At 33.9% G+C, this 24,722-nt stretch overlaps 1 protein-coding gene and 1 long non-coding RNA gene across 7 annotated transcripts in view; one reads left to right on the top strand and one right to left on the bottom strand.

The window, feature by feature from the left end:
* The window catches only part of Chchd3 (coiled-coil-helix-coiled-coil-helix domain containing 3), a 276,433-nt gene that overhangs the window by 44,223 nt on the left and 207,488 nt on the right, over nucleotides 1-24,722 (top strand). For all 6 annotated transcript variants that reach the window (XR_015448681.1, XR_015448682.1, XM_087204525.1 and 3 more), the window contains exon 3: nucleotides 15,235-15,316. Coding sequence is in view for 4 of the 6 variants with exons in the window: in XM_087204525.1 (XP_087060651.1) it covers nucleotides 15,235-15,316 (82 nt within the window). In the remaining 2 variants the exon portion in view is untranslated. The remainder of the gene's footprint in view (nucleotides 1-15,234; nucleotides 15,317-24,722) is intronic.
* Nucleotides 1,322-24,227, bottom strand: LOC110344243 (uncharacterized). The gene is made up of 3 exons (XR_002386682.2): nucleotides 23,992-24,227; nucleotides 13,017-20,994; nucleotides 1,322-11,841 (listed from the first exon to the last, which is right to left on the bottom strand). It is a non-coding gene; the product is annotated as an uncharacterized LOC110344243 (long non-coding RNA).

Genomic DNA, 24,722 nt, shown 5'->3' on the forward strand with positions numbered 1-24,722 from the left:
GTAAGACGTGGATCTTCAAAGATCTTGGCCACTGTTATGTGGGGGGATACTTGTTGTATGATATAGAAAATACTATCTGGTTATCTTTCATTCCTTTTATCTGGCTTAGCTTAACCTCAGCTGATTGCTTAAGTCAGTGGCCAAGAATTTTTCATCACCTGTCGTTGGTAACATATCATTCATCATACTAGGATGATTGGTATTATCAATTGAAAAATATAAATGGAAGACAGAAAAATTTTAAGTGTTACTTGAAAAGCTAGAGTGAAAAGAGAAATAGTTTTAGTTTTCCAAGAGTCACCTTCTTTTCTACCTATATTCATTATGGCCACTGAATATCTTTTTTCAGGCATTTTCAGTCTCATTGTTTTCATATAGGGGAATTCTTCAGCAAATAGCCCTGTGTGGTATGGTTCTTGATAGCAAACAAAAGAAACTGTGTAATAAATTCCCACTCCCCAAAAATTATTGTAATAAAGGTGTATGATTGTATTTATTACTTCAAAGTAATTTCCTTTTAAGAACATATAGTATTATAATGAGATGTGGGCAGCGTGACCGTGGGGTAAAAAGAAAACCATGATTTTGCTTTTTTCAATCCTGTGGTTCTCACTTTTCGGCATTTTAATCTCAGCCAATTCTCTTTTGGGTTTGTGTGGTTTGAACTTCTGTTAGCTAAATGCATAATTTGTACATTTGATTGCATGATTGAATTGATGATAATGTTTTTAATCCCTTTTCTTTTTGAAGTTTTTAAAGAGATGAGATCTTGCAACATTGCTCAGGTTGTCTTGAACCTAGGCTCAAGCCTAGGTTCTTGTTTCAGCCTCTTGAGTAGCTGGGCCTGCAGATAGATGTGTGTCACCACACTCAATAAAGATGTTTTTTGAAAGCTAGAATTTTGCCTATGTATGCATTTTTAAAAAATAAATAATATGAAAGACAATTGTGTTTTTGATACAAATACAGTCATATATACCAAGAGAAAGGAAAATTCTTAATATTTTGACATGTATCATTCCAGGGCATATAGATATATGTATACTTCTTGTTTTCCTTGTTTTTTTTCAGTGCTGAACAGACTCAAAGATAAAATGAAAACCAAGTAGTATTTTCAGCCTCATGTCTTGTCTTTTTCACTTAGGAGAATTTTTCATAGAACTAATATCCCTTAAAGTATATTTCTTAATATTAGCATAGTTATTTTATTATGTTTTGTTCTATATTACTAATTGACCATTTTCCTGTTTTGAGATATTTAGTGTTCTTCCAGGTTTTTTTTATTATTTTATGTATATATATCTATATATTGATATATATTTAGATATATATAGCCCTAACTCATTGTCTGCATCTTTGTCTTTGCCACCACCCTTTATGTTTATAGGAGATTTAATAGGTATTTAAGCTTGCCATGAAAATGAATTTTTAGAAGATACTTGATCAACATCAATTTTATTTTACCCTTTTGTCTCCTTATCATTCATTCTAATCTGTGACTTCAGCAGTGTTCAAAGGCAATGAAAGATTGAAATTAGTTCTTGTTACTGTCACATCAGATTCATTTATAATAGATACATGCACCTTGGTGATCAGAAGCTAAAATATTTTTGTAATTAGACTTGGATATCAAGCCAGGTCCTGAGTCCTAATGAAAGATACATCACGAATTCTTTTTGTTATGTGATTTTTTCCGTAAGTTAAAAAAATTGCAGTTCCTAGCTTGTTGACATACTGAAGAATATATGGCTTAAATGGTTTTTTACAAAATACAGTATTGTTCACTGAAATATTATACAGCATCATACAGGATTTTAAAAATAAAATGTTAGTGCTTTTTCAGTTGCTTTGCATTTCAGTGTAATGGTGTCCATTACATACTTCTTCAGTTTGCTACATTTCATCTACAAGAGAAACCTTACCTGGTAATTTATAGGTAAGAAATTATGTCACAGAGGGTAGTTGGGAGAGTATAGAGCTTTGTAAAACTGATTATTTTGTTAAAATTATTTTGGTGTACTTCTCATCAAGTTCTGTTTATCTACTTCAGTTGAATCTAACTTAATATGCCGTATATTTTGGCAGTCCTGTGATTTATACACAATTCCCCACAACACATACACATGATAGTTGTGAATGTAAAATGAAAGTCTTCCATGTATATGTTACACTATTCTCAAAACTTCATAGCTCGTTTCAGATTCATGTAAATTTAAATTTGAACATTTCCCCTTCAATACGAGGCATTGAATCCAGTCCTTTAAAATTTTTATTTTTTTATTTTGAGAAGCTAAGTCGCTAAATTCCCACGCTAAGCTCAAACATAGGATCGTCCTACCTCAGCTTCTTCATAGTGCTGAAATTACAGGTATGTGCCACCATGCCCAGCTAAATCTGACCATTTTATACTATTTTTTAAAAGAATTTTTTGTATTTTATATATATAATGCCTTATTAGACTAATTTCTTCCTGTTAAATTCTCTATAAACAACTATATAACTGAGATAAAATATGTTAAAACCATTTAGAAGTGTTAAAACATGTAGTTAAATCTTATTTGGGATAATTTAATTTATAATTTGTTATAAAATTAGAGAAGACATGTTTACTTATACTAACTGGTGGGAAATGGGGCATAGAATGAGAGTTGGGGAGGGTTTTGGTAAGAAAATTTCCTGAGAGAAAAATCTAGGATTACTTAGCAGATTATTTTATGAAATCTTCATGTTGGAAATTATTTATGGCGAATCAGTAGATTTTGTAATTATTACTTTCATTTAAATACTGGAGTTCTCCTAGGGACTTCTACCTGGTAACTGTTTTTAAAAGACTGGACCCAGTTGCTCAACGTACTTGACTTCTAAGTACATTTCTTTTAAAATATCATATATGCTTAGATTGTAATCATTCTTGCTGTCTTCCTTCCATTTATTCTTGATAGTTTCATATTGGATGCTATTGTGAAAGCTAATTTATTTTGGGTGTTTATGGAGAAATTATTCCTTACTAAACACTTCACTTCCTTAGTTTCAAAAATGAATCTCTGAATTATTATAAATTGATTTAGAGTAAGTAAATCGTTTTCTCATTTTCCTTCAATGTAATAATAATATGGTTTTATTGAACTGTTCAGTGTTAATTCTGCTATTGTCACCTGTGAAACATTTACTTTTAATTGGTCAAGAGCTATGAGATGTAGATAGTTTTGATGGGAAGTGTGTCAGCTTAAAAAAAAATCTGTGTTTGGGAAATTGTTCTCTTAAAGACTAATGTGGAAGTGTGTATAAGTGTTTAGTAATGAAAGCATTTGAGTGGTTTGTGGGAAGATGAGTTTTACTTTGTATCTCTGTGGTATCTGTGTGCATTCTTGTGATATCCGCACAGCTACCTGGGATCTTTCTTTAGGCTACAGTCCGTACCCACCTTCTCTGTTTCCACTGAATTAGTCACGGAGCGCTTGTCTTTCTAGAATATAGTTTGAAGTATCAAGACAGAAAAAAACCCCCACAATTTGAAAATTAGCAGTCATTTTGTATACCTTAAGGAAATTCAGGATGATCTGTTTGAGACTAGGAAAGTATATTTTTAGTGAATATGGAGTTAGAGGAAGCTAGTAAATAATGCTTGGGCACCTATAGGTATAGATCAGGTTGGAGGAGGGCATTTTGTTGTCATCTCCAAATTTTTATCTGTATTTGAAAGATCTGTACTAATGTTAGTGGAGTATTCTACTGTCAGTGGTCATGCAAACCATAAAGTACTTTGGTTTCCATTTTCTTTTTTCATCAGGATGAATATTTTATCCTAACTAAAAGAATGGTGCTCAGTTGTGGGACAGTTAGAAAGGACTGTACCACTTCAGGCACTTGAGACATTTGTGGGGGAAGCTGTTGGTCTCTAGCTGCACAGCAGGCATCTGGATGCCTGGCAGTATCTGGGGTAGTTTTACACTCAAAGAATTGTCTTGTGTCCTCAGCTCCTTGGTGTCCCATTAAATTCTTGGAGTTGAAAACCTGTTTACCCAGCCTGGAAAATGGTTGTAAAATTACTGAGTTTTCCAGAAGTGCAGTTACTCTGTAGCAGTACCTAGAGCTTTTGCATTTGTGGTGGTTTAACACATATATACTCATTGTTTAAACTTTTATAACATCTTCTATAGTTCAGCATTTACATAGTGAAATGCCATTATTTTATTGTAAGTTTATAAATTAATTTGCTTTAAAATATTACACTTAGGGCATTATATTGATTATAAATTTGTGTTGGATTATTATTTGTTTCATTTCAGGATAGTAATTACATGTTTGCTCTTAAAAAGCAGAACTAGGGCCTAGGATGTAGCTCAGAGGTTGAGCACTTGTGTAGTATGTGTGGGGCCTTGGGTTGCATCCCCAGCAGGTAAAACAAAAAACAATAAAAAGCAGAATTGGGTCTTAGAAAGGTGAGAACCATTGGCCTGAATGGAGACTCCCTTTTTTGAACCACTGGCCTGAATGGAAAACCCCCATTTTCGTTGCTATTTTATATGATCCCAGGAGTTCTACAGGAATGACACCTATAATACGTAGAGTACAAAACTGAAATGCCACTTGATGATAAGGAGAAATTCCATCACTTTCTGCTGTATAACACTGGTATGAAGGAGAGTTGTGCATCATTATGATTATAATCAGAATAAATATTTTTATTGTGATCGGTGCAGTCTGACTTTACTGTGGATAATTTATTTTACTGTTAAAGGTTAAATACATTCTTGCATTTAAATGAAAGACAGCATCGTGTTTTGGTCTTGAAATCCTTGTTCATAGTCTTGTAATTTAAAGATAGTAAAATCAGCTGTGATCAGCTAAGTACCAGAGCTTCCTCAGTGCTTCATAGAGAATTATTTTGGTTTTATTAGAGATTATAACTACATTTGAATACACTGAAATGGTGTTTCCTGAACATTAAGTGGAGATTTGTTACTTCAGATGAAGGAAAAAATAACAGAGCCATAGATATTGTAATCTGACTTCAAAAGAGCTGATCTAATTATCAACATGTGAATTAAATAAAAAACAAAGCTCAGGATATTGCAGTATAGCATAATGAAAGATATACCAATATGTACTATGCTGTCTTGGCATTTTAATATATTTGAACTATCATAAATAAAATATGAATTAAGCACAGGTATAAAATCTGAATTGCTTTTTTATAGCTTCCCAGGAGGAGCCATTGTTCTGCAGTGGTTACCTAGAGTGTTAAATAGGTCCTTTTGGCATCTCAGCCTTAATGGGCTGTAAAGAAAGTCACTGAAGCCCAGAGGTCTGACAGTATGGGGTGCTTCTACTATTTCCGTTGTCTAATAGAGGTCCAGTGTGTAGACATAGGGGTCTCTTTATCTTTATAAAATGGGTTATAATTGAGTCACAAATTTTATTTTCATTCATAAGAATAAAAGTCTTGAGACAGGGCTTAGTTGTCCTTTCCCAAGACTGTAGAAAGTTAGGTAGACTAGAAGATAGATTTCATTTTCATACTTTGAGTCTTTTGCTTTGCTTGCACTTTATATACAAAGATAAGTTTAAAAGTCTCCCGTAGAAAGTAACGTTGATCTGAGCCTAAAGAACTAAATAGTTTCTAAGTTCAATTCAGGGATTTTATTATTGTGTAATAGATTTCGGGATTATACCATATGTTGTCAAGAAAGCACACACTAGTTCATAACAATAGGAAGAGAGAAGATTGATTTATAAATTTAGATAACAATGGTATTTTATGTTCTATTCACCAAAGCAAATAATTTAGGTGAGGGTATTAGTCTTGGTTAAAGCTTTTTTTTTTTAGCATGTGAAAATAGTCTTGTCCTCTTTGTTTTACTGTTATGAAATATTCTTTAAAAAAGTGCTATGAAACCTGAATCAGAATGGTCATTTAGAAAATGGACTAGAGTATAATATATAAATGCTAATTTAGTCTGTTACTTTATCTTCATAAAGATATATACATTGTATTCTCTAAATTTCTTTTGAGAAATAATGAATAGCATTCATCAGTATCTTCAGTAACAGATTATTGATTATATCTGCCTTTCAAACATGTCAATTTCTACTACTTGTGAAATTCTTTTATTTATAATTTTCCACTCTTTTTTGTTTCATTTCTGAACTTGTTGAATAGGTCTATAATTACTGCTTTTCATCGCTCTCCTCCCACTGATTCCTGATGTTCACACAATCTAAGTTTCATGCACTCCATGAAATGATAGGTAATTGTCAGCCATGCTGCCAGGCCTTCCTCCTCTGCCCAGCGTAGACATTAATTCACTGAACCTGGACTTGGCCTCAGAGTCCTCCTACACACAGCACCTCAGGCAGCCACTGCCAGTTGATCAGAATTGGCACACGGGATGAAATCTATTTATCATTTCTATGTGTGCCATCTTGGTTCATTTTTTCCTTTGCATTCCATTTCTTCTCTGTCCCTAGTAATGTTTCTTTCACTCTCCTCCTTTATCTGATGAATTTAAGGCCTATTCTTTAGTCTTTTACTTTTTTCCTTTACATAGATCTTCCTGGAGAATTCACTGAGCTCAGATATGTAATAATCATTCCCAAATCAGCATTTCCAGCCAAGTCTCAAATCAGATCTGAGCTTTAGGTTCCAATAACTAATTGCTTACAATTCCTTATGGTGGTTCTACCATTATCTTCAATTGAATATGTCTGAAACTGAGCTCATTGTCCTTTTTCCCCAGATAGCCTCACCTTATTTACTTAATTGACTATCATGGGTATTAAGTTTCTGGCATTTGGTGCACCTTTGACATCTTTCTTTCTCATTTCTCAGTCTTAGATTATCAGTTTTTTTCCCAATGAAAGGTGTGCCCTAGACTCCATCTTCATAGTCTCCTACTTGAAGATCTCCGCATCATTTGCCAGAGGGTCCCAGACTTCAGTGTGTGTCAGGATCACCTGGAGCACTTGTTACACACACCCTTTGGGACCCATTTCCAGATTCTGTAGGTCTCTAACACATTCCCTGGAGGTGCTGCTGCTTTGAGCTCAAGGTAGAGTTAGTTACATTTTGAAAATCATTTAATGCCTTATACTTTCCCTCCCAGGTCTGTCTGCAAACCTTGATCAGATTAAATTTTCCATACCACATTATTTTGTTAAATTATTCCCAGGTTTTATAACTATCCATGATGCCGTGTTTCTTAACATTTCCAAATTCTTGCCTAGTTTCCAAGCTTACCGAAATTTAGCATAATTTACCTTTCTGTCTTTACCTACAAACAAGTTTTGTTTGTTTCCTTTCCATCTAATTTAGGAGCTTGCTCAAGTCCCACCCACCTCCTTAACTACAGTTGACTTTATTTAGTTTTCTTTGTCCAGAACCCTGGTAGCACAACTTTAGTGATTCAGATCTACTTAATCTTCTTAATAGTAGGAGCTGTTCTATATGCCTTCGGTCTCTTCTAAGCTTTTAATGTAAGGATTAAGTCAATGTGGATCTACTACCTGGTGAGTTGATGGATTTCTTTAGTTTGGGTTATACCTAGAGGCCATTTGACTTGGGAAAAAAATTAAACAAAAGTAACATATGGTTGATCAGAAAACAGAAAATGGAGCTCAAACAATGAAACAGAAGCTTTATAGCCAATACAATATTCTTATAATGAATATCCAGGCCTTTCCTTTATGAGCAACATGCTGTTGGTAAGTGATGGCCCCAGGTGTTTTGTAAAGGAGGAACCAGGAACAAAAACCTGATGATGTTGGCAGTGGGTTGGAGATTTTGTGAGGTCTGTCTTTTTTTTTTTTTTGGTACCAGGGCTCAAACTCGGGTCCTTGCGCTTGCACAGCAGGTGGAGAAACCACTGAGCTAAATCCCCAGCCCTGAGGTCTCTCTTTTTTTGTAGAAGTCATTGTCTTTATACTTAAATTGTATATGATTTTGCAATGTGTGTATGTTTCTTCTAAATCTTTCCCAAACTACCCTAAAAGTTGGTGACTTATTTTTACCAAATGACTGGTGTTTGATTCAACAAATCAAACAATTAACACGTTTCTATTAAACATCTGCAGATGTTTGCCTAGTGAAGCCTGCACAGTATTGTCTCCCATTAGGCACCCCTACCTTTTGGTTTGTTTGTAAAGCCTAGAGGCTATTTTGGTACAATATTTTGCTGGGTGGATACCTGAAAGACAATTTTTGTAAATGAATAAATTGTCACTTCAAGGAAAACAACTGACAATGTATTTTGTCTGTGATAGACTGTTATGTCTTTACCTTTATTTTAGTGGCTTTCTGGAGCAAGTGGAGGCTCAAGCTTGAAATTCAATCCATCAGTTTCCCATTTAACACAGTTACTGAAGGGGAAGGAATGTTAGAAATTTGCTAGTTTGAGTCCTAATTTTACAGATGAGATCATCTTGGCCTAAAGCAATGAAGTGTTTGGAGCAAATTCACAAAAACTAATTGTGGCAAAGCCAAAACAAGACTTGAACTCTCTTCATTTCCAGCTTGGTTTTTTTGTGTGTTTCATCACTCCTTCTAAAGAAACCTTTGACTCTTTGGATTAAATGGAAAACAGGTTTGGGTTGTTTTTGTACTTCATTTAGGGTTGGAGAGGTAATGCTGTTTAATTTATAGTGTTATTCTCAGTGAACAGAATATATCCATTTTTGAAACAAAAAATTAAGCTATGCATCAAAAAAGCAATATCCAGGGGTAATTATTATTTTTAAATTTAAATTATAGATCTTATTTTCCTAGAGGGTTTGTGAGATCCTGCAACTATTATTCAGGTTATTAAGATGTGAAATGCTAAATGTATCTGATTCTCAATACTGGTTTTACGAATTGTTGGCTTAAAAATGTGAAAACTGTAGAATATGAATTACGAACATGTTTGTTACTATACAGCTTCTGCAGGCCAGTATTGATGTTTGTTTTCACAAAGAATGGAACATGGAGCTGGATTCTATGAATGTTTATTGTGAAGCAAACAATAAAATGGACATTATTTGCATATTATGCCATTCAAATTAGAAATTTACGAAGGTATATAAATCCTGATGGAGCAGTAATACTACAAAATAAACCATTAACTTGATGCTGTTAATGTTTAGATTGCCAAACTCTTTGTAACACTGTGCCTTTTGATACAGTATTTATGATTATGAATGTGCTGTTAAGAATTTTCATTCTGCCATTTTCATTAACTTTAATGTGTTAGGAGCCACAGTTACCCTGTTAGGTATGTAGATAGATGGCAGTTTTTTAAAGGCAGTTTTAAGATACATTTTCCTTATATGAGTGAAGGTAATTGTTGGTTGAATGTACTTATTTTCTTTCTTTGTGTGTGTATGTGTGTTTAAATCAGGTATGTCTGCCACAGAGACTGTGCCACAAATGGCAAACTGTTACTTGTTTATTTCTAACCCCTGAGATTTATCTTAGTCATTTTTGGACTCTCTTCCTAATCAAACCCTGTGCCTTTCCAGAAGATAAGGAGCAGGGCAAAATTTATCCTGCAGCACATGCTGTGAGTCATTTAGTTCTAATATACTGTGTGTTGAATTTCATTGATTGCATGGATGCTTCCATTAGTATTTTTAAATAATAAATTCTCTTTTCATATTAATGAATTTATTGGAATTATAAAATTAATGGGTGTTTCTATTGAGCTGAAAATTTAATTTGTTTATATCTTATGCTGTAAGCTTTAGCTCAACTATCCCAATACTGGGAGAGTCAGAATCATCTAAAATCTGCTTGCTTTATGCAGTCACATACATTTATGTTTTATGCAATCATGTACATTCATTTTCTTCTCATAGTAGATCTTCATAATTTTTCCTTCAGTGTTTTAAAATAAGCATAGAAAATAATAGGCTTTATATAATTGGACATGACATGTATCGCCAAATAGTGAAACCAAAAAGAGAAATGTAGTAAAGGAAAAATCCCAAAAGAACTGGCATTTTTCTAAGTGGAAAGCCATAATTTTTATTAAGCAATTTGTAAAGATTATTTAAGAAATACTGCAGTTGGGGAGGGAATTTTATGTGCAAGGTTTATGCAAACAAAATGAAGTAAAGAGGACTCATGAGGTGGGAAAGTTGCAAAGGGAATTGACATGTCCCTTGAGGTCCAAGGAATCTGTGTAAATCTCAGATCATGGTTGCATTTTCAATCTTTGATTTTTTCATAGATGTTGAGTTTATAGTCTTTCCATCTTTTGGAGTCATTGCTGTTATGAATATATGCTATACTATCTCAGAGCAATAAGACCGTGGAGTCACAGTTTTAAGTATATAGTAAGGTGTCTTGGAGGTTCTTATATAATCTTAATTCCAAACTTATAACTTAGAAATTTAGTTGACTAAGAGAATTAAGAGATTCCTAGGGATTGAGGAAAGACTATTCCTTTGGACCAGCTAACCCATTTGTTTAGTAGAAACAAGCAATCAAAAATTTGTTTGGAATCATGATCTGCATTTAATAATTTAACTATTTATTATTTTCAATAATGGTTTCAAATAGAGTTTAGGACCACACTTGCTGTAACCAAGAAATTGCAATGCTTGACTTTTTCTCTCATGTTTTATGGTCAGTGTCAGATCATCTATAATTAAGTGGCAAATTGCCAGTGTTTGTGTTTATTAAGGTTCATTTGCTGTTGAAAGAAATTAAAATACTTTTTGAGATTTTAAAAAAGTACAGGGTACAAATATATGAAGAAAATATTCTTTTGCCTGAACACATTTCAAAGGGAAAATGTGTATGTATGTAAAAGTCACAGAACCATATTTACTGAACTTGAAATAGTTTTGCAAATTTCCATGGCAGCACTGATTTATGTGGCTTGAACATTTCTCATTTTTCCTCTCTTTCTCATTTCACAAACTTTGTCAGTTTCTAACTAAAGATGTGCTTGGAAACTCACTGTGCTAATAGGCAAAGTTGGCCTTTCCTATGCTTCCTTTCAAATAGCCCATCCTGAAACAGTGACCTTTTAGTTTAATAACAGTTTTATTTGAGAAAATGTTCAGATCCTAAGAGCTGGAAAGTGTTTTCAGAAAGGCCATTTTTAAATAGTGGTCTCCAAATGGTGTATCTTTTTCCCTTATGCTCTTTGGATCAGACCTATCAGAAGAAATATATTGTTGCTTTCTGTATTTTATTGATTTAAAAACAAATAACATGAAGCTTAGATCTGCTCAAAACCCATTACTACATGGTTTATTTTCCTTCCTGTGCTTTGACTTGCTATTTTAAACTCTTTATGCTAGGTCATGTTTTATCTTTTGTTATTTTAAAATCTTGACTGTAGCTAAGGTAATTACTTTTTCAGGTGTGACCTTGGGCTTGAGACCGAAAGCTGTAATTTTTTTTTCTTTTCTGGAAATAGGGCATTAGAAAGACAGCTGTGTATTAGTCCTTTTACTGATGAGGAATGATATCACCCAATTTATTTACCCACTTTGGCATTGTTCCTGGAGCTTTCTTGCCCTTTTCGTTGCTGGTGCTTTCCTGTTCCCATTTTTCTGCCTTCCCTTGTGGTCTGCCTCCATGATGCTTCTTATTGATGCTCTTTATCTGCACCAGGTCTCTCCTTACCCCACAGGAAGTGGCAGGGCTAAGGGCTGGCAGAAGGGTATGGAAGAAGCAGCAAACTCTTTAAGTTGGATTTCTTTCTCCCCCTACCACTGCTTCTGCACAGTCTCATCTGCATGGCTTTCTTTGCATCCATTAAGCTGGTCACTGTTTGATAATTGTGTCCTTATCATTCTGTTCCTGGTTGATCACATCTGAGTAATAAGGTCATTGTTCATTTGACTTTTCCTCTGTATAATGAACATAAAACACATTATGAAGATATAACATTATGCTAAATGAGATAAATCAGATGTCAAAAGACAAATATTGCATGATTTTATTGAAACATGGCACCTAAAATAGTTGAACTCAGAAGCAGAGAGCAGAACAGTGGTGGCCAGAAGCTTTAGATAGGGAGAGGGATGGGAGTATGTTGGTTGAAGGATACAGGCTTTCAGTTATAAGATGAGGAAGTTCTGGGGGGTACATAACTTACGTTTGACTTTGTTTTATAATATTTTATTGTTGAGATATGATAAGAGCAGATTTTAGGTGTTTTCACTCTACGCATATGCAGATGATAGCTAGGTGTGATATGCAAATGTGGTTGTGGTAATCATTGCATAGTTTTCACACCTTGAATATATATGATTTTTCTGTCTATTATACTTTGGTAAAGATGGGGGGAAATGCCAAAAATCACAAAAAGAGGAGCAGACTGTTTTATCAGCTCACTTAGAAAAGTGATCTCATTGTTTTATACTTAGATATGGTATACTGAAGACTTATAAAAGCCTAGCTTTAATTGAGTTAAATTGGATTTTGATCAAGAATGTTGAATTTTGCTCAAGAAAAATTTTGCTATTATAATTTGAACTACACGAGGAAAATTGCTTATATAGATTGACAATGTGTTTTAAGTTTTTTTTTTCTAGAGCTACTGTGTACAATATGAAAAAAAAGTGCCACAGTTTTACATGTTTTGAGTAGATTAAATTGTGAAAATCATTACCTTGTGGAGTGCATAGTTCAATATTCATAGCTAGCAAGCCCACCCTTGTGTCCTGTCTTTGGATGAGGAAACCAAAATTCAGGAAGATTATTTACCCAAAGTCTGGCTAGTAGGAAAATAAACTATGGAGATTGTTTTTTTTTTTTTTAGATATTACCTATCACCTGCAATTTCTCTGCTGTTATTTGTATTGTTTGAAAACATTTACTGATTAACTTTAAGATTTGCTTGAATGCAAATAAAATACTCTGCTGTAGTGTGTTTTTCTAGATTTTATGTGAACTTTTCAAAGTAGAGACTTGTGTCTTTCTCATGTTACAGACTATGAAGTGAGAGAGAAGCAAAATGGAAGCATAGAATAGTGTTGGAAGGGACATTAGAGAACAGCCTTTTGAGAAAATTGCTACTCACAGAGGTCAGTAATGTTTCCAAAGTCCATTAGATTATTGATGGCCTTTCCAGGATTAAACTGCAACTAGAGTTTCCTCTATTTCTTGATTTTCCTATTCATTGTTTTCTTTTTACTTTCTTCTCCTCCTCTTTTGCTTTTTCCTCCTTGTTCACCTTTTTTTCCCTTTTATTGAAATATACTTGAAGTGTTATAAAATTCACCTATTTAAAGTATGTAGTTCAGTGGTTTTTAGCATATTTATAGTGCTATACAACCATCACACAATCAAATTTTAGAACGTTTTCATCAGTGTGAAAAGAAATTATGTATCCATTAGCTCCTCATCCTCGTCGTCATTGTTGTCATTGTCATCCTCTTCCTCCAACTTTGTCTGTGTTCCACCCCAGGCAGTTACTTCTGTGATTTTCTATAGATTTACTATTTTGCTATTTTAGACATTTCATATGAATGGATGCATATAATGTGTAGCTTTTTGTGTCTGACTTCTTTCACTTGGCATAATAGAGTTTCATCCATGTTGTAGTATGTATCAGTACTTCATTCTTTTTCATGGTTGAATACTGTTAAACTGTGATAGCACAATTTATTTATCCATTCGTCAGCTGATAAGCATTTAGATTTTCTCCATTGCTGGGATATTGTGAATATTTCTGTTATAAACATTTATGAACATTTTTTTGGAGGGTGTATAGACATGTTTTAGGTTTAATGTATGTAGTACCTGAGAGTGGAATTGCTGGGACATAGTGTAACCCTGTGTAGTATTTTGAGGAACTGCCAAACTGTTTCCATAGTGTATTCACACCAGTAGTGTATGTGGGTTCCAGTTTCTCCATATCTTCACCAACACTTGTTATTGTCTATCATGTTCCTTGAAGTGGCATGTCATTGTGGTTTTGATTTGCCTTTTACTAATGACTAAAGAGGTTGAGAAACTTTTTCATGTATTTATTGGTCATTTATATTTAGAGAAATGCCTAATTTGTCTTTAGCCCAATTTTAATTGGGTTGAGTTGTTTTTTTTTTAAACATTGTATACTCTGTTCACTTGTGTGCTCTGGATATAAGTCTCTTGTCAACTGTGTAATTAGCAAATACTTTCTTCCATTCTGTGGGTTATAGTTTCACCTTCTTGATGGTATTCTAACATTATGTTTTCTGACAGTACACTTCTGTGAGAAAATATCCTTATAATTTCATCCATAGTCTTTGTTATTCCTTAGTATCAGATAAGTATTTGAAAGGATTTTGTGCCTTATACATTAATTTTTTGCATATGCCTTAAGGCAAGGCAAATATAATGTCTAAATTATCAATAATTTATGCAAAGAGTAGATACAGTACTGTCATAGGGTCAATCTTTTGAAATAATGCTGAAGTTCTGTTTGTATTCCCAGATCATCCCAAATGGTTCTGGTGCTTTCTTGGTCATAATTGTAGATAGTAAGTTTCTAGTGAAGAAAGGATATTTTTTGGTTATGTCTTATAGGAGGCTCTTAAGGAAGCATGTAAAACTTGTCCATTTTATTTACCATCATAACTGAAAGAGGCTTTATAAAACGTCATAATAATCTTCTAATTGCGAAGACCAGATGTTTTAAATTAAGTCAGCAGGTATTTAGGAAGCTTCAGCTGTGTTCTCAGGACTGTTCTGTGTCTCTCTGCAGTTATTTGCACTTGAATTTGAATGGCATGTAATTTAGAAAATATGGTTTCTGAATTTTCGTAAATCATAAGTGCCTTTTTCATAAATCATGGAAAAATTAATGTAAATACAGATAATCTTCTCTCTGTAATGAATGATTTTTGTTAAATATTGAAGAGAAGATTTTGGTGCATTTTTCTTCTCTAAATTCCCTTAAGGGTAGGTTGACCTACCATTACATGTGATTGTCAGACTTTAATGCTAGAGCGTCATTTTAAAGAATTTGTGTTTAATGTCTTAGTCCCCACAGGGCAGTAAGTAGCTCCTTGAATTTATTATAAATACTGGCAGGTTTGGAAATTTCTAGGTCACCAGGGAACTCTTGATTAAATTACTCCTGAAGTGCACTAATTGGTCTTTTCCACACTGCCTAGGAATTTCCAAGGAGACACTGACCACCTGGCAAAACTTCCCCTTCAGTTGCATCTCTGCTTTGTTTTCTTGAGCATTTTCCTGCTTTTGCTTTTAGGAAGGCACTTATTTTATCTCTTTCTGCTCTTTGATGATTCTAGTTTCTGATGAAGAATTGAAAAGAAGAGTGGCTGAAGAACTGGCATTGGAGCGAGCCAAGAAGGAATCTGAGAATCAGAAACAGTGAGTTTCATAGTATCTTAAAGAGATTTTAGTGCAGTAATAAGATATTATTTGTGTATGACTGAACTTCAAAATGTGCTAAGCATACAAACTTGGTGAGTTTTGGTTTTGAATTCTGCCTACTAGACCCCCTGTGTTATCCTCTTTGCAAACTTGACTAAATTATCATTATATCTTTTGATAGTTCTTAATTAAATGGGTTCTGAGCTTTGTTTTCTTAATATATAAGGACTATGTTGACGATTCCTCAGTAATTTTTAAATCTATTGAAAATGTGTTTTAAGATTGAAAATTAAATTGCCTGCTTTTATATATCAAATAATTTTATAGTTAATGATGAACATCATATATCATACACAGTACCTGAATGAATAGGACTAATTAGTATTGTACTCACTTGAAAATTAACATGTTACAAAAATTTGTCAAATTGAAAATTAAAATCCTCTATAATTCCATCTTGCAATCCCTACTCTTTTAACATTTATTACTCTGGATTTTTTTCTATGTACATGCTTCCATTTTATTATTGATATTATTATGAATGATTAAGAGGGCTCATTGAAGTGTTTTATAATGGTAGAAAACAGGAAGCAATCTAAATGACTATCCTAGGGGACTGGTTAGATGAATTATGGTACATGTCTGCATTGGAATACTAGATAGTCAAGTAGATCCTATATCTGATCCAAAAAGATGTTGAAGAGCTATGAACTGAAAAAAAGCAATGTACAGAATGGCACAGATAGTGTGTGTGTGTGTGTGTGTGTGTGTATATATATATATATATATTTTTTTTTTTTTAGTTAAAAAGTACTACTTTTTAAAGACTTAAAGTTTATACTTATGCATAAAAATGTGAGAATACATTTTAATCCAAGATAGTCAAGTGCTTCCCATCTGTGCTATTTCTGACATTTGCATATAGCACAGAGCATTCTGGTTATATGGTCATATGGAATGTCTTTTTACTGTGAGCACTAGACACATGCCTATCTCTAAATAGATTGTTAGGATGTATTTTTTGTTTTGGACTGCCTGTTTTGTGTGAGAGATCTAACATAGAGAATCTTTGAATTGGATTGTAGTCCTTACTGGCCATATACATCCTTTAACATATAATTTATCCTTTTTGGGCCTGAAGTATTTCATCCCCAAAATGAAGGGCTTGAAAAACGTTCTCAAATATGTTTTTTCTTTTGGCAAATTGCTAAGCTAACTCACAATTTGCACAAAACATATGGATCAGAATATAAGTTATAGATTAGGACTACCATTTTGTTAGGAAATAGAGAAGGCTTATGGCTTAGGTTTTAAAAAATCAAGATATAATTAGTATTGCCAAAGGGTCTGTGTGTATTTCAGTAGTTTCCCATGTAGTGTTTTATAATTATTTAATTGGGTTAGGTTGATTAGAGTATATAATTAGATAGTGCAGTTTAAATATTAAAAAAATTCAAATCACTTTCATTAAGAAGCAAACAAAATCAGCATGTTATGGTAGGATTTTTTTTGTTTGCAATTTTATTATTTTTAATTCAATTTTATTTTAATAAGGATTTTTTGTTATGCTCAGATTTACTTTGCTTGTTACATTTCACATAGGTTTTGGTTTGTTTCCTTTTTCTTCATATTAGTGTAGGGTTTTGTTAAAATAACTATTATTGGTTGTGTGTTTCCTTCATTATTCGAGTCCCCTTTGCTCTCCTTGGTCCATGAAAGAGAAAGGGCTGATGAGATGAATAAAAGGTGCCAGTGAGAGCCAATTTCATATCTCATGTGGAATGGGCTTGGCAGCCTAGCTCTAATCTGGACAAATGACTATTGATAAAGAATTTATTTTCTGTCACCTTTAAGGAGAGTAGAGGGTGGCACAGCCTTTATATATATTTTTTTCTTTTTTAAAAAGTGTTTTGTTTGAAGCTTCCTTCATGAAAACTTCCAGCTGTCAAATCTTGGCAAAAAGTCTGTGTTCATCTATGTGATAGTTCTTAGAAGAATCAAGAGATACTTTTTTCTTTCTTTTTTTTCCACCCACCAGAGAAGAAACCTTAGAAAAAAGCATTAGGAAAGTTTTATGTTCAGTCTTTTAAAAGCAACCTTTTGGAGTGACAGAGCATTTGTACATTATTGTATCTGTTGGCTATATTTGAATAAAGACTCACAAGCAGTTTAGAAAATGGCAGCTTGTGCCATTGTACTGTTGCTTGCACATGCCCTTCTTACCAAGCTGTCCTCTTTTCATCCCAATGCACACAGAACTGTCAACTAATTCTTTTGCACATGAGATCTGAACATGGGCATGTGTAATTGAAAGTCTCCCATACACTTGTTTGAAAAGGATTTTGGAATTCATTTTGCTTGTGATATTTTCTTTTATAGAATACTTATTATTAGTAAAAAGTTTTTAAAAAGTCCTTTTCATTATTTTAGAAATTGACACATAAAAAAGACTAATTGTGTATATTTGTGGGGTAGTATGTGATGCTTCAATAGATGTATACATTGTGTCATGTTCAAATCAGGGTAAGCATATTTGTCTCCTCAAATATCATGTTTTTGCTGTGAAAATATTTGAAATCCTTTTTTCTAGTTCTTTTCATGTTACCCCTCTCCCCCTTTAAAATTCATGGTACATTCTAAGTTTACTTACAACCAGAGAAATGTAAAATGAATCCCCATAATCCATCACACGGTTTTAACAGCTCTTGTTTCACCTACACTTCTATCCATTCTACCAGGAAAAACAGTAAAATTTTTAATTGTCTGGTGAACTTTGTGGGAGGAAGAAACCTTGGAATGTCTGCTATCTAGGTAACTCAAATAAGCATCTTGTTTCTGTTAGGTTTCTTTGGTTGAAAGATTAAAATTTAGCACTGCTTAACTTAGGAAGCAAGGAAATTTTAGAAGCATATTAGATAGTTCAAAAGAATCAAAAGAAATAGTAGAGAATTATTAGCTAAGGAAGAACTGGGTACTACTATAACTGTACACAGTGGGAAGTATTTCCTCAAAAGGTGATCAGAGTGAGGGCTCCATAACAAAGGGGAATGAATAGTGGGTGGCTGAATTCCTTTAAATTGAAGCTGTTATTGATTTTAAGAGGTACCACAAAGAAAAAAATTGCTGCAAATTATAACAATAGTGTATCTCTTAGGGTTCTCTTATTTTTTTTTTGGTACCAGGGATCAAACTTGGGTCCTTGTGCTTGCAAGGCAGTCGGTGGAACCACTGAGCTAAATCCTCAGCCCGAGGGTTTTCTTATTGAAACAGCTCATCAAGACTGATTTTGGACTTTTTAAAACATCACTTATGTATTCATAAAAAGGAAAGAGTAAGCAAAATAAATTGATTAAGGCAAATTTACAATTTACAGTTTACCCAAATTCCTGACCCCTGAATCACTCTTGCTTCTTTTTTACTTCCCCCTCCTCCTTCCCCTCATACTCATTTGCCATAGTGCTGTCTGTCCCCCAGAAGTTCCTTAACCAGGGCTGAGATAATGGTAGCATCGTATTACTGAGTCTCCAGAACTGTAAGCTAAATAAACTTCTTTTCTTAAAATTAGCCTGCTCTCAGATATTTTGTTACAATAATGAAAAATGGAAAAATACATGCAATAGTGAGTGTATATAGCCTAATAAGAACAGAAAATAATTAAATTATGCCTTTAAAATTAAACATTAACCAAAGACTATAGATACCGGTCTTATAAATCTTTGTTTTAATTTAGTGTAGTGTTAAACACTGTTTTCCTGTTATAGACACAAATTACACAGTTATGAAAATTACAGACCTTCAACCTGCATATAATTTCTAGATTCATAATAATTTAAGAAAACACATCAACTTTAAGGGAACAAGTACTGCTGATAACTAGTATTTACCAAGGCTTATCATAAAGGCATAATTTTGAAGTAACCTTAAATCAATTTGCAGTCTGTATTTTCTCATGTCAGTTACAACTAGCACAAATGATTCTCACTTCTAATTTATAAAATATTTGGGAAGAAGTTCGTTACAGAAAGTTGAGTTATAAGTCTTCAGTGTTGCACCCTCTATGTCCACGTAACTCAGACTGCTGTGCAGAGATACGGGCTTATTTCCTAGTGCCAGGCTTCATTGTACGAAGTAGATGATTTGTTGGCATTAACCCCAGAAATTCCTTCACATGCCTCAACATTTAAGCAATGTTTCTGGAGTACAAAATCTCCACTATTTTAGAGTTTTCTTATTAACTTCATTTTAGCTCTAGTATCCTCCCTCCCACTTATTGAATTGCTGTTGTTTTATACCCATACTTTACCATTTCATTCTGCTTCAAAGTAGATAAAGACATAAGCGTTCTGAATGTAATAAGACAGTCACATCCTAGCCACTCAGTATTTTTCATGGGAGGATGATCATAAGTGGTGTTTATGTACTAGGTTTTGGAATCTTGTGCCATCTGCTACTTTCATCTTTTTTCTTCAAGTGACATTTCTCTATTTTTAATAGAGACAACTGCTTTTCTATAACCAACAATTACACAGAGTTAGATTATTCAGTCTGTTTTTTATTCATATCTTTTTACTTCTTTTTTCAAATTCAGTTTTCTTTTTTATTGATGCTCTGCTCTTGTAGATTCCTGCTCTGAATCCTGTTTGAGAAACTATTTTTACATGGCAGGAATCTCAAATCTGGAAAACCAAAGCCAATCAAACATGCCATAGAAATCTGTAACTTTTTTACTAGTTATAATAGCAGCAGTGATGTTCAGCTACTTCTGTTCAAATGGTTCTTTTGACAGTAATTGTAGTGTTTTCACTCATGAAGCATAGTGTTTGAAGTAATTTATGCCAAAGCAGGTTTCTGCATTTGGAAGTTTCTAAGAATTCATTTCTCAGTGTTCTGTTGTTATAGTAGTCCTTGTCGAAGTTTCTCCATTACCTGGAACAATCTAGGTTTTCATTTTTTGAGTAGGAGAGGGAGTTGTAGTATATTCTATAAATCATTTATTCCTTTCATAATCTGTTAATGCTTATTGTCAGTTTTGTCTTTGTTTTATAAAAGCAGGTGACTGAGATAGACATATGTAACGTTTTTAGTCCGCAGGAGAATCAGACTAGACTTGGGCTGCCTCTTAGCCCTACTCATACTGTTGCTGAGGTGCTAAGAGTTCTGTTGTCTCTCATCATTATGTAAATATTTATTCAAAGGAAATCCAACATGGAACCTGATATAAAGCAGATTTAAGTGCTCACTGATTGTATCTAGGACTGGATACTTAAGAGCTCTGTTAGCCTTTTTTCACTGTTTTTCTTTCTCTCTCTCTCTCCTTTTTTTTTTTTTGGTATTGGGGATTAAATTTTCACTGTTTTTCTTCCTAGAGAGTTTAGAGTCACCATCGCTGGCCTTCTTGCTGTGTAGGATTCTTTCAAAAAACCCTGGGACAGGATTATTTGCTCTCAGATTTAGACACCTTGTGTATGAGAAGTACATTTTTAAAATCCACATAGCACTTTTGAGTAGATTCAGTTTTGTTTCATTTTAGAAAGTGAGTGGGCATTGGCCTAACGTCCATTTCCTTAATCCAAAAGTCCATTTTTATGGGCAGTGATCCACATAAGTTGGGTCAAGCTCTGGTTGTCCTTAGTCTTGGGCTTCCTGGAGGCCATCTGCTTGTCCTGCTGGTCATGCTGTGTAGGAACAGTGTAGAAGAATGTGAGGTCCTTCTATAGAGACTATTAACTATGGGAATACTGGAGAAATACACAGAGAGCGCCCATCTCCTTCCTTTCCTCTCTTCAGTTTAATAGCTTTGTTGATTCAACCTTAAGCTAAAAGGGAGTACTGGTATCATAGTTGTAAAGCAAATGTCAGTTTTTATGTCAGGATTATATTATTTCCAATCACTGGTACATTTTCCAGTTTAAGTAATCACTTCTTCCCCTTCTGGTTTTTTTTTTGCGGAACCAGGGGTTGAACTCAGGACCTTGTGCTTGCCAGGCAGGCATGGTGCCACTGAGCTATATCTCTGGCCCTACTTCTTCCCCTTCTTTTCCTGGTTGGAGAAAACTCTTAAGAGTGACTCTTCTCTGTTAGACATTTTATTGAGAGGACCCATATTCTTCTGTATCCCATTCTTATTTGGAAGCAGGTATCTTTTGTCTTTCATAAAAACTTTCGTTATAGTTTATAGATGACATACACATAGACCATGCATGGTAAAGTCATTGCATTATCAATGAAAACCATTTCAGCGTAGAAAACACATATGCCCAACATGAGAAAAATAATAAAAATAGGCATTGTTTTCTTCCACTTAGTGTATATTTCAAATCCTCACAACATCTTTATTTTGGAGGTATTACCATTATCCCCACTTTTTAAATGAGGGAACGGCCTAGGACACTTACCCAAGGTCATATCTAGTAAAATGTTGTGCTGGGATTTGAACCCTTGTTTTTACAGAATTTGTGCTCTTACCTACCCCGTAATATTAATTTCTCTGTACAGGGAGTGCCTTCTTTAAAGTTTTTCATTTACTTTATATTAAGGAGTAACAAGTGTTTACTTGGATTTTTTCTTCTGAACCATTTTTATTTTTATTTATTTATTTATTTATTTTTGTACCCGGGATTGAACTTGGGTCCTTGCGCTTGTGCAGCAGGTGGCGAAACCACTGAGCTAAATCCCCTGCCCTTCTAAACCATTTTTAAATAAGAAGTTTCTTAGAAACAATCTGTGGGGACTGGTGATGTAGCTCAGTGGCAGACCATTTGCCTAGTATGTGCCAGGTCCTGGGTTCAATCTCTAGCACTGGAGGAGGATAAAAGTGTGACCTGTATGATATTTTAAAATTTGTATGCTATTTAAAAAAAATTTTATTATAGGACCAAATGCTTGAGAATCTGTTTAAAGTTAAATTTTTTAAAAATATAGGCTACAGTTTACTATTCAGTGCTTGTTTGTGTGCACATTTTTAGTGATGGTGGCAATCTGAATTTCCTTTTAGTTCAGTTCTTATTAGCTTAAGACAGACATTTTTCTTAATAGCTCAGTGGGGAATATGTGGAAGCAGATGGTATCCTGCCTTGTAAACTTTAAAGATGAGTATCTACTTCTGGTCAGTGAGGCATACATGTGCCCACTGGTGGTCTGCTGAGTTGTGGTTCAGTGGAGCAACTTAAGCACCATCCATGGTGGGAGAATTTGTCAACCCCCCTTCAGGAGTCAGGAAGCAATGAAGAGGAGCAAGACTCACTTTAATAGATGATTTCAGAGCAGAAATCATTTTGTATTTCTATTCCTTAGACTTTTAAAAAAACCAGGAGATTTTGATTTATACCATTATTTTGTATTGGTTGTATTGCTTGATGTGTTGAGTTTTTGGTTGTACTGTTTGCCCCTAGTTTTGCTGTTGTATAGTACTATACAGTAGTACTGTTTCTATATGTTTGCCTTTTACATGACAATCAAAGTCATCACATTTAGTCTACAAACTTACATGTTTTTTAATTGATTAAAAAAGTTAGCTCCTGGGGTAGTTTGCCTTTGGAACAAGAGGATTGAGTTCCTTCATTGAAATGTGTGTAACTAGCATGAGAGCAATTTATTAGTTATACACTATTTACAATTGCTTCCTTACATATAGACTGTCTAGTGCCTCCAGGCTTCAGCCATTTCATTTGGAAAAATTTTCGTTTTATCCCATTGAAATGATTTTAGTGTGATTTTAATGTCACGTGTAAAGCATAGAAATGGCAGTTAGCCATGTAAATGTTTTCACTTACGAGTTAAATTCAGGTTCCATCACAACTTCTCAGAATGGATCTTTTAGATGGTTTATTTCCTAGAACCATTTTGTGAGTGCTGATTATATTAAAAGAAAGCCTCTTAAATATCCATGAATTAACATATTTTTGCCTTTCTGGTGAGGTTGATGGATTAAAATGAAACCACACCAAAATAGTACCCAAAAAAGTGACTGAAATCACTAGTTTAATGTGAAAAAATATCTTAATTAAAAGACCATAACTCAACACTTTCTGGAACTCCTTTATTATTTCTGTAGAACCAAGTAGGAGTACCTAAGGTTGTAACTCAGTGATAAGAGTATTTGCCTAATATTTGCATGGCTCAGGATTTGATTTCTAACACTGCAAAAAAACTAAACAAACAAACCAGGTAAGTTTGACTAAGAAAGGCCATTTCTCCAACTACAGGGATAATACTGATTTATTAAAAAAGTTTAGCAAAGAAATATGCACCCCTTTTCACCTTCTTTCTCCCCTTGACTCTTTCCATCATAAAATCATGCACATTTCTGCCAAGTGTTTTACGATTGTGTCTCCCCCACCCCCCCACCCCCCAAAATCATATCGGGGAAATCTCTCTCTCTCTCTCTCTATATATATATATGTGTGTGTGTGTGCATGCGTGTGTGTATAGTTTTTAAGCATAATAAGATTGAGTAATGTTGTATAACTGCTTTTTTCTGTATACTGTATATAAATTTCAAGAAAATTTTAGATTGGGTAATAAATATCATTTAAGAAGACTTTCCCTAATAAAAGTAGTACTTCTAATAGTAATAATATGTGATAATAAGTAATCATATATAATAGTAATAGCTCACATTTTAAAATCATTTCCTTTATCCAAGCACTTTGCCAAAATTATTTTATCCTTACCGCATTTGTGTGAGGCAGGTTTTCTTCTGTCGATCTCCTCACTTTGTTAATAAAGTGGTTGAAACAAAGAAGTTCCCTTGCTTACAGTTACAGCACCAAAAAGGACAGCAGTTGGGGTTGAACCCAGGCAATCTGGCATCTGAAACCACACTCATTTTCACTTGGGTATCGAGAGTCTCAGAAGCTAAATTGTTTTCTGGTCCAAGAGTGATGTTTCCTGTCATATGAATGCTCTGTCTGAGCCTCTTTTGAAGTTTACCCAAGGTTAACATTTTACAGGTTTCATCACAGTCACCAGTATTTGATTATGCAGCTCAATAAATAAAGAATTTAGTTTGTGAGGAAATTCACACATGAAAAGACTTTTTTGGTGTTTTTGTTTTTTTAATTCACATGACTATATTTTGAATTAAAACTGTCAAAGGACTGTCAAATAGTAGTTTAAGATTAATTTTTTCTGTAGATTTTGCCATAATTTGTTGGAAATCGTTCATTTCTTTATGAATATATCTGTCAACTGTTCAATTTAGTTTTTATAGAATTGAATAAAAGAAGCCCAAACCATTATCCAAGTGAGTTTTTATAACTTGTCCAACACCATCTCAGTTTGTCTTAGAAAGCTCTTTCTTTAAACTATTGAAGGTATAAGTGATGTTAGTTTAGCAAAAAGATGAATGTAACATTAGAATTTTGATTACTAGTTATTCTTGATTCTTTCTTCTTGCCTTTAT

This window comes from Heterocephalus glaber, unplaced genomic scaffold (assembly GCF_053883595.1).
Source record: "Heterocephalus glaber isolate CG9 unplaced genomic scaffold, H.glaber_assembly_v1.0 deba00000546, whole genome shotgun sequence".
Classification (NCBI taxonomy): Eukaryota; Metazoa; Chordata; class Mammalia; order Rodentia; family Bathyergidae; genus Heterocephalus; species Heterocephalus glaber.